Genomic DNA, 20,198 nt, shown 5'->3' on the forward strand with positions numbered 1-20,198 from the left:
TATATTAAACAAGCTGGGCCCGTCCCTCGGGGAATTTTTTAGCCCGTAGTTTATTCGATCGTGATTAGAGAAAATCAGTACCTACCTAATTTGTTTAATATTCAGTTTATTATTATTGGAAAGATAGGAAGAGGAAAAAGACACAATTATGATGCTTTGTATCAGAGTGAAAAACTATGAAGTAACGGAAAAACTTGCAGATGATAGATTTACAACAAGAAGACTTTGCCTTCATGTAATAATAAATTATTTGTAAGGAAGTTATGGTACTTAATTACTAATTACTTATGTATAGGTACTTATTTGAATTATTTTTGCCCGTTGAGCTATTGTAAAATGTATAATGTTTAAGTCACCCATCCATTTATTGGCCTTGCTCGGCGTAGCTTAACACAGGTGACGCTGAATGAAAAAAGGGGAGGGAGAAGTCAACAGACCATTTGTCAGAAAAAAAGCACACTTATTTTCCATAAAAAGAAGCACGTTTCATTTTTATTGCGAATACAATAGCCCGTCCCTTATACCTTTTTATTACTATTGTAATAAAATAATAAAGGAAGGACGGGCTAAAAAAGCTGCTACCATCTGTGCTTGTACTTAGAGCATAAAATTTACATACCATTTGGAAATTGAAGGAATGAAAAAAGGGGAGGGAGAAGTCAACAGACCATTTGTCAGAAAAAAAGCACACTTATTTTCCATAAAAAGAAGCACGTTTCATTTTTATTCTAAAACAATTACACTTAATATTAAAATGAGAAGCGACAGTTATGGCTATCATCAACAGTTTTGAATTCTATGTGTGTGTATGGCACTTTGTTGATTAGAACTTGGGAGACAATACATGTCCATGTGACGCAAATGGCGAAGTACAGATGTTGACTAAAATCGGGAAATAATTGGAAATATCCGTTTTGGGATCCCCTGATGTCAAAAAAGTGGTTTTTATACAAAATATCTCAAGAACGGTTTGTCGTAAAGCGATGAAGTTTGGTATCCGTTTTGGGATCCCCTGATGTCAAAAAAGTGGTTTTTATACAAAATATCTCAAGAACGGTTTGTCGTAAAGCGATGAAGTTTGGTATGATATCCAGGTATGGTCCAAGGATGCGACTGTAACAATTTGGTAAAAATCGGATAGTCACCCATCCAGATATTAACCAAAGTAATTGTTACTTAACATAATATTAAAATGAGAAGCGACAGTTATGGCTATCATCAACAGTTTTGACCTCTATGTGTGTGTATGGCACTTTGTTGATTAGAACTTGGGAGACAATACATGTCCATGTGACGCAAATGGCGAAGTACAGATGTTGACGCAGAAAAAGTAACTGGGGAAATATTTAAAAGTTCTGTCATGATCATTGATTCACGTCATGGAGTTTTCGTGTGATTCGCATGTATTATTTGTTTCAAATTGCACTGTTATCATCACTGATAGGCTGGTCAGATTCCACGACCTCATACTTGGAAAGTCTTTCCTTCAAGTTAGCCACGGTGGCAGTCAATTGATCTAGTTCAGCCTTGGCTTCATCCAAGTCTTGTAGTACTGCCTCGTACTCTGCCACTTCTGGTCTCTCGTCTCCCAAATTTCTGCGGATGAAATCCAGAGGGTCTTCTGGTTTCTCTTCTATGGAGTACAACATGACCAGGGCACTGGTTATGGCGTCTACAACACCCGACTGTTCCAAATAACGGCGGAACGCCTCTTTGTTTTTCTCATTCGGAGTTTCGGGAATAAAACTCATCGTGATTGGCTTACCTCGATGAAAATCTTAAACTGTTGGGATATTTATTGAAATTAATGAAGTTCTGTGGAATAAAATTAATTGACTGGTTGGAATATTCATGGAGCTATTGGAAACATATTTCGTTCGCTGCCAAGATTTCATTCCAGGAGGTTCTGTGGAATAAAATTAATTGACTGGTTGGAATATTCATGGAGCTATTTTGGAAACACATTTCGTTCGCTGCCAAGATTTCATTCCAGGTCCGTCCTTCCTTTATTATTACTAATAATAAAAGGTATAGTGGACGGACTATTGTATTCGCTTCGGCTATATCCCAGTTTAGCAGTGCTTAGTAGTATTCAGCTTTGACTGTAGGAGGGTGGAGATTTGGTGTTGGTATTGTTTTTTGTACTAACCGAGCTGCCATACAAGTTTATTTCACTATAATATTCTACGTATAACTGAGCGTAATATATGTTTATAGTTTACGTGTTAGAACGTTATGACTTTCCGTAGGATATTCGAAAAGTTACGTGAAGTTGTGAAATTCCACGTATGTAACTTTCCAACTAATTGGACGTGTTATTTTGAGCTTCCAGATATGTGATATTCCATGTCGCGTTGCATCGTAAATCTAATAATGGTGTTAGAGACTATAGACATACGATGATAATAGACTTGTTTCGAGCTTATCATTTTGGGTGCTGCAAAAGACAAGACCATGACTGAAAATGAGAAACGAAAGTATCTACTTTTCAGTGCACTTGAAACTTTTGTGACATTGTATGGCTGAGCTTATTGAACAAGAAAAGTAACAAAAGATTTTCATAACATTTTTCCAATGCATAAATTCCGTTGCTATTATTAGTATGATCATTGCATTCATTACAACATTGAATGCTATGGCGCTCAGTGTGTTACTTAACCCTTATTTCGTAGAAAATGTGAAAAGTTTGTATACAAAATATCTCAAGAACAGTTTGTCGTAGAGCGATGAACTTTGGTATGCAGGGTATGCTATACCGGTTTTGTCCAAGGACGCGACTGTAACAATTTGTTAAAAATCGGACAGTCACTCATCCAGGTATCAACTAAAGTCAATGTTATTTTTAGAAAAAATTTGGTATGCTATACCGGTTTTGTCCAAGGACGCGACTGTAACAATTTGGTAAAAATCGGACAGTCACTCATCCAGATATCAACCAAAGTCAATGTTTCTTCATGCTTAAATGGGAAAATGTTGTATACAAAATATCTCACGAACGGTTTGTCGTAGAGCGATGACATTTGGTATGCTATACCGGTATGGTCCAAGGACGCGACTGTAACAATTTGTTAAAAATCGGACAGTCACTCATCCAGGTATCAACTAAAGTCAATGTTATTTTTAGACAAAAAAAATCCAATTTTTTTGATACTTTATATGATTCCTTATTACACGGGGAGTATTTTAAGATAGAAAATTTTCCACCAAAAATCGGCCGCTGGGACTTAGAAAAATAAAAAAAAGTTCAATTTTTGAACATTTTAAACGATTTCTTATTATATGGGGAGTATTTTGAGATGGAAATTTTTTGACCAAAAATCGGCCGCCATTTAGGCGGCTTGGGACTGAAAAATTTTCATGTTTTTTTTTTTTTTTTTTTTTCAAATACGTATTCGCAAATGTATCTAATAGAAAGTCGTGTGATCTTCACACCAGATTTTTTTTTTTTTCCTCCATGTGATGTTTTGTTTTTCCATGTTTGTATGTAATATCGTAGACAGTAACAGCCAAAGATCCGAGACTTATATTATTTGCGGTATCATGAGAAAATTTACTAATAAGTAGCCAATACCAATACTCGTTGGCGATATTTTACTTTCGGATTTTTAGCGTGTAATCAAATAAATAAAATAAAAAACTTTCGGATTAATTTTGATTTTATTAGACGGAGAAAATTTTATCCCACCATGGGATATACTTATCCTTCACCTGCAAGCCACATGCAGTATAGTATCAAGTATGAAATCCTAATTGTATGCTATGCAAGCACGGATATACAAGGCTGGGATCCATTTGATAACATTGTCTTGTATCATATCAAGAATGCTCACTCTGACATCGGAACCTCGTGTTATCTGACGGATTTCAACATCACTTGTTTGTTTTTGAACGACAAGGAAAACCGGTTCTTCACAGGCGCCTCAAATGGATCAATCAAAATACGCCACATCCGGACAGGCAAAGTCTTGGAGGAAATATCAATCAAGCCCAAGGACAACATGTTGGCGGCTAGGGGTCTGGCCCCTGTCAGACTGATGGACGAATATAACAATCAGCTCGTAGTGGCCGGATGTTATAACCACATTATTCAATATGACATGAAGTTCAAGCGACGTAAAGACTGGGATGAGACAGTAAGTCCTGTGTACCTAGGTGCTGTGTACGCACCGCAACTTCTTGTCACTCTACATGAGAATGGAGACTTGATCTTCTGGAAAATGGCTTACCAAGAGAAATGGAGTCACTTCAACGTGTTGGATCCACAACGACGCCACTTGAAGGATATTTTGAAGACAAAGGAAAAAACTTCCACAAAGGTTTCAAAAAAAGGAGCCCCTGAAAAGTCGAAAAAGGAATCCGCAGATTCAAAAGGAGATACGCCGAAAGGAGAAGAACAAAATGACATCCTAAATTTGAAAGCGGTCATCTTTCTCAAGAAAGGTCGCCATGTATTTTTCAATGAGAAAGTTGGCAATGTGATACTTGTTGAGTCCAAATTCTCAAATATTCAATATTCATATTATACTATAGAAAAATACATACTTATATGTTTTAAATTTCGTAGGAAAACCCCCCTCTATTGATAGAAAAATATGAAATTCGGGAAGCGGGAAGAACTTATACCTATTGTCCAAATTCTCAAATATTCAATATTCATATTATACTATAGAAAAATACATACCTACTTATATGTTTTAAATTTCGTAGGAAAACCCCCCTCTATTGATAGAAAAATATGAAATTCGGGAAGCGGGAAGAACGTATACCTATACGACTACTATACGGATACGTATATCTAATACACCTACATTACCTACCTTTTCTTATTGAGAAACGTGTTATAATAGTGATAAATAAGGGACTTTTTTTCATCTTCCTTCTAGTTGCAAAAGGTTTCCCAGGACGTAGGTACCTCATAAATAATGATTTTCCCCCTCTTCTTGTTCTTCTTTGCAGGAAAAATAGTATTTCTCTATACGTGTACAACAAGTTCCAATACCTCATAAATAATGATTTTCCCCCTCTTCTTGTTCTTCTTTGCAGGAAAAATAGTATTTCCTCTACGTGTACAACGGAAGTTCCAATAGGGAACTCGATATTGCATTTGTGTTTGTCTATTTTATTATTGTGGTATTTTAAAATACTGTCGGTCGATGATATAAAGTTTGGAATAGATTGCATTTTGGATGATGTTGACCTTTTCACAGGACCTGAAACCTTCCTGGTCATAAGAGATTGATAAATTGACCTCAATAATCATAAATCATATGTGACCTAAAAGAGGTGTAGGTCACTACAATCACCCTTCGGGGACTCATTGTTAAAATATAGTTTCCTATTGAGAAGTCCGAAAACAGTTTAAAGAGTTCCCAAAAAGGTTAACACTGGATCTAAAACATAATTATGTACTCATGATCCTGCATATTACAAACTGTTTTCCTTTTTCCTCAATCTAATTTGAAACTTCAAAACTCATCAGCAGGCAGGTGAATTTATTAAGTACATATGTTAGTACCTATCTATTCTATTTTATTATAAATGATGAAATTCCCAGGACCCACCCTGAATAAATAATGTTACATTTATCACGACTTCGGTACTTCGTCTTACACTTATTTTCTTCTCTATTTTGTCATCTAAACTTAATACAGCCGCTTGTGTAACTGACTCACTGACTGACTGACTGACTCACTCACTCATACTAATTCTAACCCACTTCTAGCTATAATGATCGACAAAGAATGTCTTTTTTCACTTCTACCTAATTCTTGTTTGGAGTCTAGAAGAGGCTCTCGACATAAGGGCAAATACCTAGCTATAATTTTATTGGTTTTATTATAATTATTACTATTATTTAGGAATTATTGATAATTATCTCATAAAAAAATCTACCTACCTAATCAGAATAAGTGTTGGATATTAATTTATATTCATTTCTTGAGATATATTTTATTGATGTTAATTGTATTTCAAAAATATATTGTAAGTTAAGAATCAAGTATTTGCTACTGTAAATTTAATCATATTAAGTATTTTAATCACAAGTTCAGACCATTTTAATTATTACTTATTCTACCTATATTTTAGTGCAAATAAGTCTATCTACCTTTTTTATTATTTGATATTTTTTGTTGAGACTAAGCTGTTTTTGGAAGCGAAAATAAACAAGTGTTTTCCTCTGATTCTTTTCTATTGAAGTATGTTTTTTTTCTTTATTCTCTTGATTTAATTTTTTAAGATGACTAATGAACTTACAAGTAATTTTGAGTCACAAGTTTTTCCCCCAAGATGATCGGTCGTCTTACCCTTGCGTTGTGTCTTCTGTAACTAGTAAAATACTGGGTTCGATTCCATTATTTCAGAGTAAAATCTACCGAATTAAATTGCTCATCATTTATAGATACTAAATCTGATGTCTCAGGTAATTTGCAATATTGTCTAATGTTTCGTGTGTTTATAAAATGAATTACTAAATTAGTCACTTGAATGTTGGATGACACAATAATAATGAGGCTGTATGTACTTAGGTTCATGTTTACCTAATCAGCATTTGAAGTTCTACACATTTTATGGTTCTTGCTAATATCATAATTATTTTATTAGTTTTAAAGTTACTAGAACTCTTGTTTAGGTACTTTACTTAGTACCTACTAAATTACCTATAAAGTGATTAGTGATGCTCATGAGGAAATCAAGTATTGTAAGTAGTATCTAAAATATATACAGCCCCTTGTGTAACTGACTCACTGACTCACTCATACTAATTCTAACCCACTTCTAGATGGGCTAGGAAGATGCGGTTTATAATAACACAAAGAAACTGCATTTACATTTTACATTATGATAAAGAATTTTGGGAGGTACCTACTCGAAATTCTTGAGGGTCCCCAGGGGTGGTCCCAGAGGCACCAACTTTAAAATTTAAATGAGAACCCCCTATAGTTGTGATACATCATATCAAAGGTCTTAAAGAACGCAGCACATACTTTGGTTCAGGTTTGAGCTTGATCCGACAATCAGGACCGGAGTTATCACCTATTCAAATCTTCATTTTTCGATGTTCTTCTGCCAATAGGTAGGAAAAGCACCAAAAAGGAGAAATTCATGTGGATCTGTGATGCTTAAATTGGGTCTCACCACAAATGATTTATTTTAAAATTCAGACCAAAAAATAAATTTAGATAATCAATCCTGATGATGGCCTCAGGGGGTGAAAATGGATTGTTTCTAAATTTCAACCCAATATGGTCCGATTTTTTTTTGCTCGTGAGTGTGGATAAATAGATAGGTTATTAAGGTTATATATATAGGTACAACTTATGAAGGTACCTCTAACAAAGTATTATAGCATTTATGATATAGTAGAGAAGCATTAAAGGTTTGTGGGTATTTGTAGAATTTGTAATAAATTTTGATGCTTTTTAATGAAACCATCACATAAAAGATCCGAGGTTTACCACACAATGGAGTGGTTTTATAAACGTCATGTAATGTAGATACATAGTATAACGGTAGGTATAGTAATAGATACTAAAGTCTATAGTAACATAGCAACACTTAAAATTTATTTTACTACAACTACCTATTAATATTTTACTATGACATACCTAGTAGGTATTATCCTAAATATATACAGCCCCTTGTGTAACTGACTGACTGACTGACTCACTCACTCACTCACTCATACTAATTCTAACCCACTTCTTTCATTCCAGCTAGCTTCTTTTCTCCCTTCACTCCCGTAGTTTGTTGAGCAGAGTTTGTCATACATGAAGTTCTAGTTGGAACTTTTGATAAACATGAAGTAGGAGGACAAGAGAGGGAGAAGATAAGCAGGGGTAGAAAACGAAGCTACAGTTAGACGAGTCATAAATCACGAGCAGAGAACAACCTACTCGGGCTTGGGCATATGAAAAGAGACTTTGATTTTGATAAACATGAAGTAGGAGGACAAGAGAGGGAGAAGAAAAGCAGGGGTAGAAAACGAAGCTACAGTTAGACGAGTCATAAATCACGAGCAGAGAACAACCTACTCGGGCTTGGGCATATGAAAAGACTCTCTCATTCGTTCTTATTTTTTCCTTGTGTGAGGGAGATTTTAATGATGAGAAAAAAGCAAGAAACTTGTTCTCAAAAGAAAACTGGAACATGGAACGTCGTCATTTGCAGTTAATTGTTTGATACGTCCAGTAATAACAATGTCTTCATTTGAGAATGCCATACTTTTTACTTTCCGAGTCCAGATCACCATTTTGTCAAGTTGTTTGGATCTAGTTCGTCCAATATCTAGTCACTGCAACTGCCTTGTCGTTTGCGACTTGCAGATCCTCGATGGTGCAAGTTTCAGGGAGGTCAGGACAAGTGAGAAGGTGAGCCTCGTATGAAAAGAGACTAGTATTGTGTGGAAGGTGGATGATAATGTGTTATGATATAATTATTATTGTAGAGTGGAAACGAACTTGGGAAAACCTACACAAAGGCTTAATAATGATGAAGCACGTAGGTAGGCACTAATTAAAAAGATAGATATGGTCCGTGTACACTGAGAAAAAAATGTCGCGGGTCTCACATAGAAACGTTGCGGTATATGAGCCCACATAATTAGTTTGTGGCCTTAACGGCAGCCTATCTACAACTACAGGTATAATATTGGTGCACTACTATGTTTCTCTATTTTGAGATTCTTTTTTTAGGACTTGGGGTCATATATCAAAGTAAAGGTCTTTTTACCAGGAACACGAAAGTGGTGGAGCAAATTTTGTCCAGAAGACCAAAAAGCCAAAAAACCTGGTTTTTGGGGGATTTTTTTCACATTTTCTCACACAAAATGAGCTCTGATCTTGAAATTTGTCGCGACGACCTATGAACTCAAAGCGAGAAAGTTTTAGATAACACTTCAGTCGGCATTTAAGACCGGTTTTAGCGTCACCTATGTTAAGCTACGCCGAGCAAGGCCAATAAATGGATGGGTGACTTAAACATATTGGGAATAAAGGTAGAACGGGCTCTAGTCTTGATTTTAAATCATTACATGAAAGTAAAATCAAAAAATCAAATCAAGATTTGGGAATAAAGGGAGAACGCGTCAATGTGTTAAGCTACGCCGAGCAAGGCCAATAAAGGGATGGGTGACTTGAACATTAGATTGGGAATAAAGGGAGAACGGGCTCTAGTCTTGATTTTAAATCATTACAAGAAAGTAAAGTCAAAAAATCAAATCAAGCATGATAATAAACTGAATATTAAACAAATTAGGTAGGTACATACTACATAGGTACTGATTTTCTCTAATCACGATCGAATAAACTACGGGCTAAAAAATTCCCTACCTACACTGACACACTACACACTGGTTACACTCTGTACACACTGCTTATACTCTATACATGTCTCTTATACACTCTGTACACTCTATTGCCACTCTATACGTGTGATGTGTAGTGTACCTACTAATCTCATAACCCTATTCTTCGACCATGACCTCACAAATCTTTGCTATTACTTTTACATCTTCTCCGTCTCAGTGGAACATATCAGGAGATATCTCAATACTACGTGTTCTAGGTAGATTATACAGCCATGAAAAACAATGCCAATCAGTTGAAGGTTCCTACAACAGTTATGTACATCCAGTGAGATAACGACTGTTTGGTTGTCATCGGTATTTAACAACAATGTAATCATGGAAATTAGACATTCCGTCGATAAAATTGAAGGTGGGTAGGTTTACAACGTTAAGCAGCTATGATTATGGCAGAGGAAGATCTCAGGCCCAAAACGAAAGTTTAAGACAGGGCAAGTAAAAAGGAGATAATCAAGGTTGAGAAAAACTTGAGAGAGAAGGGAGCAGGCGTTAGATAAGATAGTATGGAGGGTAAATAATAGACTTATCAATCAAGCAGAAAAATATAGGGACATTTTTCTAGTACTGTCATGAATTTATGATTGAATATTGAACGACCCAGAGTCGATTTGTGATAGTTGAAAATTGATCATACGATTTTATTACACATCATTTCTTCAAGTTTAAATGGACGTTAAAATTACACTTTCAAATTGAACCTATCTATAAATCTTGAGACTCCTTATCGACAGAATTTGTAAGCAAAAAGGATACTATCAAGACTCAAGAGTACCAAGAACACAATGCGTAGAGCAAAAGAGAGAAATCTTAGTGGATGTGTCAAATTTACCAAGTTTTAGAGTAGGGTAGGTATATTATGAGTAGGCTTGCCAAATATCCAAAATGTCGATTCGGGACGCGAATCCGCGAACATAATTGCCAAATCCGCGAACATAATAAAATCCGCGAACAAAATCGCCAAATCCGCGAACAAAATCGCCAAATCCGCGAACAAAATCGCCAAATCCGCGAACATAATCGCAAATCCGCGAACATAATCGAAATCCGTGAACATAATCGCGAAATCCGCGAACATAATCGCGAAATCCGCGAACATAATCGCGAAATCCGCGAACAAAATCGCGAAGCACATAATCGCAAACCCGCGAACATATCACGAAATCCGCGTACAAAATCGCCAAATCCGCGAACATAATCGCGAAATCCGCGAACATAATCGCGAAATCCGCGAACATAAAATCCGTGAACATAATCGCGAAATCCGCGAACATAATCGCGAAATCCGCGAACATAATCGCGAAATCCGCGAACAAAATCGCGAAACATAGAAATCCGCGAACATAATCGCCAAATCCGCGAACAAAATCGCGAAATCCGCGAACATAATCGCCAAATCCGCGAACATAATCGCAAATCCGCACATAATCGCAAATCCGTGAACATAATCGCGAAATCCGCGAACATAATCGCGAAATCCGCGAACATAATCGCGAAATCCGCGAACAAAATCGCGAGCGAACATAATCGCAAAATCCGCGACCTTTTTCTGGGACAAAAACGGAAATTCGGGACAAAACGCCCCAAAATGAAAAAACTGAACGGGACGCCGGGACACCCCCTGAAATTCGGGACTGTCCCGGCCAATTCGGGACGTTTGGCAAGCCTAAATGAGAGGGTGAGACAGAATTGGATTGAAAGTGGGTAAGTATATACCTACGTGTACTTTATTATTCTAAAATTTAAATAGGTACAATGAAAATTTTATTGCAAGAGAAATAAATATTTTTGCCTACATTTGAATGAACAGCGGAAAAATCGTACGAACGCTCAATAACCTCATTATTTATCAATGTCTCAAGCAGATTTGTCTGGAAAATCAACTGACTGAAGGGTTGCGGAATTAATAAGTTACCTCGGTTTAACTTTTTTGTTTTATTTTAAAATTTAAGAAAAAAAAAAAAACTTTTCACTTTAATTCGTAGTTTTCCAATTTCTATTGAGAATTTCAATTTCACGATGACAAAAAAAGTTTCGAAGAGTTTTATGTCGACATGGAAAATTTTTCAAACTTCCAGATCCCCCTTTACCTTGAGTTGCAGATGCGACCATTCCTACCCATGTCAAAGTTATATTGCGGGAAATTTCTGTTGTTCATTACTCAGGAAATGAAATCCTTTGAAAAGCTCGGATTGTCGTTGTCGGTTGTCGACAGAAACCGAGAAAAGCTTATTAGTATAATAGGTTCATTAGACTAGTTTTTGATATAAAGCATTTTGTCAGGACTCGGTTAGTACTTGATGGAACGTGTAAGGAATAAGCTACTATAATTTAGACTGATGGGTAAATACTATCTTTTCAAACGATATGTTTTTTTTATTCTGTAACCTTGTCCAACCGGTGTAATGGGGATCGGGGGAAATAAATAGCTTCAAATTTCTCCTGTGGAGTCCTCACAGACCCCTACAGATTATTAAACCTATCAGGACAAGACAGGGTCCTTCAATCCTGTGGACATATTCCAGGCCAAATTTGTTTCTTCCTGACTAACTGCAAGTCTGAACGCTTGCCTGAAGGGACCCCATCACAGCTTCCCATGCAACTAGTGGTTACTATGACAACGGCCTCTGTGTACGATAAATCCCTGATATTAGTTTCGTGCTGTACTCAATTCATTTTTATCAGCACAGAAGGAGTGGTCTTGTCTTTTTTAAGTTCGAAAATTCCTTTGAGAAAAGAAAAAGGCTTTTGGCTTGATTTCATTTTTAACTATCAATACAAAGGTAAGAGTTATAGTATTACTTTAATATCTTTTCTTTCATTATAATTTTTTATTATTTATAAAATGATTTACTTTTAAGCACGCTGGTTGCACGCTTTTTTCATTTGCAAAAGTCCTGTTTTCATTAATTTCTTTGAATAGATACTCGTGTATATTATTAGGGTGTTGAGGATTTATGTAATACTTCAATAAAATAACCTATTGGTAAACTGCCAATCACGTCTCTTTTATTTTAATTACAGTCTTAATTGCAGCAGCTTCTTTTCATATTAGTAAGTAAAAAATCAAAGGTTACACTTATTTATCTTATTAAATAAGTGTAACTTTGATTTTTTTTTTTTAAATTTTTAATACAATTTGTTGTTTTTTTTCAATGGAAAAAATAGCATAAAGGCCATATTCTTCCTACAGTTTTCCCGTACTTTACTGCATGCAATCTCGAGACACCATCTCTGGCCATATTTATGAAATTTATAAATTGCCTACTTTGTTGAGACCCCGTTAAATATAATCTTGAAAAAGTAAAAGCCGTTCTCAAGATACTAGGAATACACAAATGCAGCACTAAATTAGATGATAATAAAGGTACCTATTCTGAGCCTTCATCTACGATAAGCGATAAGTAAGATGAGATTTCTTTTTTCTTATGTAGGTACCTCATTAAAATATAATTGAGTTCATGTTATTTTCCACTTCAAAATGTCAAGTAGGTACTTTTTCTTCGTAACTTTCTTACTTTATAGGTTTTCTCTATGAAAGTTCACATCAGGTACCTACTTCTTTGTATGATAAAACGCTGTTCCTATACATTGTACCATGTAGGTACAACAAACACAACATTAAAGGGGTGCAAATTTTAATGTTGGCAGTCTGTATTTAAGGTACCTATTCTTGGAAATGTTATCATAATCTATGTACATAGTATGCTCTAAATACATAACTAATTTGTAAGAAAAGTATAACTTTTAGGATAGTGGATAAGTAGTGCTTTATTCAAACTGTCAGCTTAGAACAAGTTGTTCCATTACTAACAGTTTTGTGCCAATTTATCCTCAGTCTCAACCCTTGAAAATCAGATGGACAACAGATATGATGACAAATTCTCTGCCAGCCCAGACGAATCTTCAACCCGAACGGATCTCGGGTTAATTTATTTTGACAACTAGAAAACAAGGGATTGTTTATTGTCTTCTCTTCCCCGTGTTGAGAGTTCACGCTTGTTTATTTGTTTATTATTAAGCGTTACCCAGCAACTAGATGTTTTGGCATAGGCGTAATGTTTTTCTGAAGCACATTGAAAATTAGTTTCTCCACGGAAATGCACAGTGATAGTGAGAGTTTGTAAGAATTTTGGCGGACAAAAGGTAAAAATAATTGTTACTCTTTGCTTGGAAGCTTGTGATGCTGTTGTAATTTTAGTTGTGGAGTTGGAGAGCTTTTGTTTGACTCCTTTGTAATATGCATAAAATTGTATTCTCAATCATTTAAGAACAAACATACTTCTGATGTAGTCTCCATTGAGCAATATAAATAAACAATAGTACGCCACAATGAAATAAATAAAGACATTTTAGAGTAAAAAAAAACTAGCTAACTGTATTTAGTTTTGCTTTTTTTTAGGTATATTAATACGAGCCGTTTACCAGACCATGCCGATTATCGATTGATTTATCACTGTTCGATATAATAATGATAGCTCGTTAGTTGTACCCACAATTTTAACTAATCCATAATTTCTATGTCCGCCTGGTAATTTTTTGTATATGCAATGTGCTTATCCATAGTCTAATTTTCTAGCTTCAAACATTTTATTTTATTAGATTTTTTCTGAACTTTGGAAACTGTTTTTACTTTCCTTATCCTATAGGAAGGAAAGTAATGTAATCGGGTCAAATTTTCTATGGTCAGTTTTTAGTGCCAAAACACGTTTTGAGGCCCCTAAAGCCGAAATACAAAGTTTCAGCCATTGGTCCGTGTGTCTGTCTGTCTGTAAACAAAATATCTCGAGAACGATAAGAGCTAGATACTTGAAATTTGGTGAACTCGTGTGATGTTCACACCAGATTTTTTAAGCTTCAAGTTATGATACTTATGATACTGATGCTGAACTTTTTATAAAATTCAAAGCAAATTTGACAACTTTTTTTCCTCTTTCCTGTTGAATAAATGGTGGAAAGTTCCATGTCATGTTGATGTGAAGCAGAGAGCTAACTATTGAAATAAAGGTACTACCTAATACCTATACACATTTTGCCCGAAGAACGTATCTAGAAAACATATAATTTACATAAAAATACCTAGAATGTCCTCGTTTATTTTTATGTGGGGCTGCTTGCAACTTTACATTACCTACAGAAGCTCTTGCATGATTTTACATACGTTTCTCTTCACACAACGCTAAAAGCTCTTAGCTGGTATTAATTTTCAGATTATGTCTTCAACCATAAAACGCGTGGAGGGTTTTGACTATAAATTTCTCAAAGCAATTTAAATAAAACTCTCTCTGTATTTTCTGCTGTGGGAATCGAGAGAAATATTTTCATATTTTGTAAAATTGTTCCTCTGTTATATAATATTTATTATTTACTGTACAGGGTATGGAGCTTCAAGGCTTTTTATTAAAACTTACGCTCACTTCTTTCCTTTAACTTTCTTCATGAGACATGCTTCTCAAAAACAGACTTCTACCTAGTTGACTGAAATTTAAGTTTACTTTCCAGCTTTGATGTTGAATAATTCACTTGAAACTTGAGATAACTATACTAGGAGGAAGAAAAAGTCTTAGTAGGGAAATTGTTCTGTTTGAAATTTGAAGGAAAATTTTAATACCCATCTTCCTCGTTCGAAACTTTGAAGCTATTCATTGTGAATGTTGCTTCAGGTCTCGTAAAATCAACAGCAAGTTGCATAGCTTTGAAAAATTCATTACATTCAGTATACCTACCGATAATATCATGCTGTTTCAAAAAATATACAAGCTTATTTGACAGCTTTCCTTTGAAAAAACATCTATCTAACATAGTTGTATCTACGGATCTGCACTTGATATAATGTAATTACACAAGCACTATGATGAATGTACTAATGTCACTGTCTGTACTAGTCTAAAGTCAAAGTAAATTTAATAGTAGTGAAAATACTCGTACTTCAAATTGAAATGAGAAGAATGGAAGAGAAATCTCACTTCTCTTTTTCCTGCAAGACGCCAGAAAATTCATTGTTCCATAATATTAAAAGTTCAGTATAATAAAATAGAAAGCCCTCCTCTCTCTCTCTCTCTCTCTCTCTCTCTCTCTCTCTCTCTCTCGTGTTGTATGATTGTATTCCAGGCCCGAATGCATCAAGTAGTGGTACTTTGTGACACCTTTGTGACATTCAACATCTAGCAGTACCTACCTGCTTGTGGCATTTAACATCTAGCAGAACTTACTTTGTGACATTCAACATTTAGTAACCTTCTTTGTGACATTCAAAATCTAATGACACTCAACAAGCTTTACCCTTTAGAAAGCAAGACTGTCTCGCTATAAACGCCCAGTGCAGCATTCCTTTCTATTATTTTCTCCTTTTAGAATTTCTTTCTCTCTTCTCTTTCTCTTCAGATATGAGTTTAACAGAACTCAATATCGGGCCTCATTCCCTCTCCCTTCTTGGCCCAATACCTGTCACGAAGCAGAGATGAAAAATTCTGAAAGCATTCCGAGATAAATTTTGATCGGTGAAAGGGAAAAATTTAATAAACCGTTTTGATAAAAGCCCCATCAATAATTCATTTTTCTTTTCTCCTCTATCTGTTCCTTGTTTTCCGCTTTTCCCTTTTCCTATATTTCCTCTTCTCAACATCCTTCCCTTTTTAGCTCGTCCTTCCTTTATTATTATGATAGTAATAAAAAAAGGTATAAGGGACGGGCTATTGTATTCGCTTCGGTGTCGTCTGTCGGTCTGTCTGTCTGTCCCCATAGAAGGACTTATCCAAACCTGGTCGACCTATATATCAAATTAAAGGTCTTTCTGGTTTTTGGGGGATTTTTTTCACATTTTCTCACACAAATGAGCTCTGATCTTGAAATTTGTCGCGATGACCTATGAACTCAAAGCGAGGAAATTTTAAATAACACTTCAGTCGATAATTTAAGACCGGTTTTAGCATCACCTATGTTAAGCTACGCCGAGCAAGGCCAATAAATGGATGGGTGACTTAAACCTTATATTGGGAATAAAGGGAGAACGGGCTCTGGTCTTGATTTTAAATCATTACATGAAAGTAAAATCAAAAAATCAATTCAATAATAATAATAAACTGAATATTAAACAAATTAGGTAGGTACATAGGTACTGATTTTCTTTAATCACGGTCGAATAAATTACGGGCTAAATAATTCCCGGAGGGACGGTCCCAGCTTGTTCATTTTGTTCTCTCTTCTATCTCCTCTTTCTCTTCGTTTCTCATTTTTCTCGTCTCTATTCTCTTCAGCGAGAGAAGTTTCGAGTGCCCTTCGCACGTTTTGTAGTAATTTTATGTTACGCTCGTACTTATAGTAAAAATTCTTGTCTCCTCGCAGGATGCTTTAATTTACAGGTTATTGCGTCTCGACGAGAAGCTATTTGTGAAGAGTGTTTTACAAAACAAAATCTTGTGCGCCATTGAAAGAGAATGAAGTGCAAACAATTGACACGTCTAACAATTCAGAAATAGGAAATTGCAACTTGAATAAATCAATGTGCGAAGTATTCAGGTACTACGTTATACCTACGTAGTAAATTTGACAGCGTTACAACTAAAACTTGGATGCCCAATTGCCCGACAGCAGGATGCCAGTACTAACCCTACCCCCACACTGTTGGATAAGATTTTTATTACGTACCTAGGTACTTACTCCAAAAACTTGATCAGAAAATTTCTGATCTTTATATTGTTTTAGAGCCAAACATATATAATGTTGTGCACATTGCATACACTGTAATATTTTGCAGGCTACTATAAAAAAAAAAAAATCCTTTATCCCAGCTTTAGATACCTATCTTCTCTCCGTAAAGCTCTAATAATAAATCGATAAAATTAAATAATTTGATATCAATTATTATCAACAGGGAATATTCCCTATTTCCCTCTTTTGTTTAGGTGTACTAGGTACCTATTTCATTTCTTACTTTCTATTACCTATCTAGAGGTAGGTGTACTGTTTTGTTCCATTCTTTGTTACCTAAAAAGGTATTGATTTATTCTAATTTTTCCTTTTCCCCCAGATGAGTAAAGAAGAAATAGACTACGTCTATCCCATTCCTGAAGACAAATACAACGACGTTATTGAACACTTACGCTACAACTTCTTCGCCGACGAACCTTTGAATAAATGTGTTGGTCTTTGCGAAACAGGCAGAGGGCATTCGGAATTGGAACTACACAGTATTCTAACCCTACAGGATAATTTATCTGTCATGGCGGTCAATGGAAATGGACAGGTAATCGAATATTCCGCCATTATTCTGCCATTCTACCTCTTTTTCTATACAGTTTTTCTATACAGTTTCTCCTCTTTTCCAAGTTTTCTTCTTTACAGTTTCCCTTTAATTCGTACTTCTCGAGGTTTCTCTCCTTCTTCTTCTTATATAACCCTTTCTAAGTTTTCTTCTGTCACTCTGCACTTTTACCGAGGTATATCCTTGAGTTTTCTCTCACTATCATTCCCCTTGTTCCTACTTTTCAAGGTTTCTTTTATTTTTCTGCCTCAGAACCCACTCGTGTCGGTTAGCGACAAGACATCTAGGTAATAGGTGGGATTTTTAAACTTGTGTTAAATTTCGTTTGAAGCAATTGACCATAAGGTATTCGTGCCATAAAAAATGAGAACAGTTCACATAGATAGGTATTTCATTTTCTACTAGTTGTTAAACCCGTCCTTTGTACTGGACCACCATACACAAAATTTCACGATTCTAAGCAATGTAGGTACCTACGGACAAATCTACAATTTTATTCAAATAGATGTACCAATGAAGCTCATTCCACATCCACAGGTAATAGGCGTTGCCCTGAACGGCATTCAGCACGAAGGAGATGTGGATGAGGCCATCAAAAAGTTGGAAACCCTCAACGATAAGAAATTCAAACAGATTTTCTCCATGCTCTACGATCTCAACCAATCTCTCAACTTGTTCTCACGCTATGACGTCACATCTATTTTCGAATGTCGAATTCTGTCGGTGGATAACAACTATAGGGGGCGCGGACTGGCCAATGAACTGTTCAAATTGAGTATCGATATTGCGTCCAAAGCTGGATTCAAGGTGAGCTATTTTTGCGACTTCCTTTGTATAGCTCCTTTTTGGTGTGTCCACACATAGTCGACCGACCGTCGGTCCATGTCGACTGAACCGTCCACACTGCCTCGACAACATAGATTCACCTTGTCTATCGACGGCCGGTCGACTATGTTTGGATTGTAAATAGAAGATTGTAAATAGGTACCGATATGTAGACCCACAATACTAATTATATCTGCATATTAATAATGTAGCTTTTAACTGTTGCATGGCAAATATTTGATTTTAAGTAAAAACCACATCTTCATTTCCTTAAATTCATTTTTTCCCCTCAGGTATTCAAGGTAGACGCGACTGGTGTATTCTCACAGAAAATCTCTACAAAGTTGGGACTAGAAACTCTGATCGAGTTGGAATATCGAAACCACCTAGATTCCGCCACTGGTCTACCAATGTTCACCCCACCCTCCCCTCATACCTCGCTGAAAGTCATGGTGAAAATCCTGCAGTGAAGAGGTTGCAGGTTTGAATCTCATTGACCGTACCTTCCAAGAAGGAACATTTAAATATGCGTTGGCTGTAACATAAAGCTTTCGTGAATATCTCTTGGTTTCATATGAAACATTTTGGCTTTTAAATTGCTCTCTGAACCTGAGTTTAATATGAGAAGAATGGTTATTTAAGTTATACTTAGAGTGTTTGTTGAGTTGATGTTATTATTCTAATAAACTTTAGTCTCTCGGAGTTTAAAGTTAAAGTACTTAACACATTATCAGATTTAGATTTGTGCAAGAAGTTGAATTATCAAGTACCTACTCAGATTACGTACCTAATTACCTATCTTTATTTCTAGTGAAAAATCTTTATGGTGGAGCTTTACACCGTAAATAACTCGAATTAATTTTGTAAATGCGCTATGAGATCTACCTCTGATGTATTTTCAATAGCTAGATGTTACCTAGACTATGTATTTTCATTCTAAAATTAAAAACTTACGACTTATAATTTTATTCTTAATGGCCTGTGAAATTATGCTATTTTATGGTTCAGAATAGCACAATGAATTGCATGAGGAAATACATTATGAGATTTGTGAGGTGTAATTTTTCAGGAGGAAAATCCTGGAGAGACTTGAAGGAGAATCAAAATTTAGGTGTATGTTCTTGTTTTACACATAGACAGAGAACTTGAAAGCTGGGATTGACTTCCTGATTCTTTCCAAATCTATTTTTGACTCAAAGTACAGCGGGATTAGTGAAGGAATTAGTACTGGAGCTAGCTTAAGATGTATTTTTTTATGGAAGTTAATATGATCCATTATTCTGATCTCAGTTTAGGTGTAAATTATTTACCAAGATGAAATAACGAATAGATTTCTGCTTTCCTCTAATTTGACTTTTTCTAACTCTTTTGCTATCTGTGATAACCAATATTCTTGTTGACAATAAAAATAGAATTGAGTAGAAGCAGTCATTGCACAGCACAAAAAAAAGTAAGCACAAAGAATGATGTTGTTATTAGAGGTGGAGTTGAATTTAAGATTTCACTCAAGTAGTACAGGAAAGAAGGGATTGTCTAGAGTTAATATTTTCTTCAAGTTGAGTGTGGATTAAGACATCAGTATTTTTTTTTTTTTTTTTTTTTTTTTTTTTGGGGTTAGGTTTTAGCCGCTACGAGTCAACGAATATTATAGATCCATTTGAACTTGAGTTATAACTTATAAAAGATTACAATTCGAGGTGTTCAGGGAATTTGTTGAATCTTTGTTCTAAACTTTTGGGAACTTCCTCA

The 20,198-nt window shown here is 35.5% G+C and overlaps 2 protein-coding genes across 3 annotated transcripts; one reads left to right on the forward strand and one right to left on the reverse strand.

Annotated features, from left to right (window-relative positions):
• Positions 1-1,301: 1,301 nt before the first annotated feature.
• Positions 1,302-1,846, reverse strand: LOC103507586 (c-Myc-binding protein homolog). The gene has a single exon (XM_017443433.2). The coding sequence runs from the start codon at positions 1,749-1,751 to the stop codon at positions 1,416-1,418; it is 336 nt and encodes a 111-aa protein (XP_017298922.1). The 5' UTR covers positions 1,752-1,846; the 3' UTR covers positions 1,302-1,415.
• A 10,177-nt stretch (positions 1,847-12,023) lies between these two features.
• On the forward strand, positions 12,024-20,046 carry LOC103507696 (dopamine N-acetyltransferase-like). Of its 2 annotated transcripts, none has more exons than XM_017443457.2 (4): positions 12,024-12,144; positions 17,391-17,606; positions 18,162-18,431; positions 18,743-20,046. In XM_017443457.2, exons 2-4 carry the CDS (start codon positions 17,391-17,393, stop codon positions 18,917-18,919), a joined length of 663 nt encoding a protein of 220 aa, XP_017298946.1. In that variant the 5' UTR covers positions 12,024-12,144; the 3' UTR covers positions 18,920-20,046. The 2 variants fall into 2 exon arrangements, with proteins under 2 accessions (XP_017298946.1, XP_017298950.1); XM_017443461.2 differs by lacking the exon at positions 12,024-12,144 and adding an exon at positions 13,440-13,507.
• The last annotated feature ends 152 nt before the right edge of the window (positions 20,047-20,198 follow it).

This window comes from Diaphorina citri, unplaced genomic scaffold (assembly GCF_000475195.1).
Source record: "Diaphorina citri unplaced genomic scaffold, Diaci psyllid genome assembly version 1.1 scaffold17, whole genome shotgun sequence".
NCBI classification, from domain to species: domain Eukaryota; kingdom Metazoa; phylum Arthropoda; class Insecta; order Hemiptera; family Psyllidae; genus Diaphorina; species Diaphorina citri.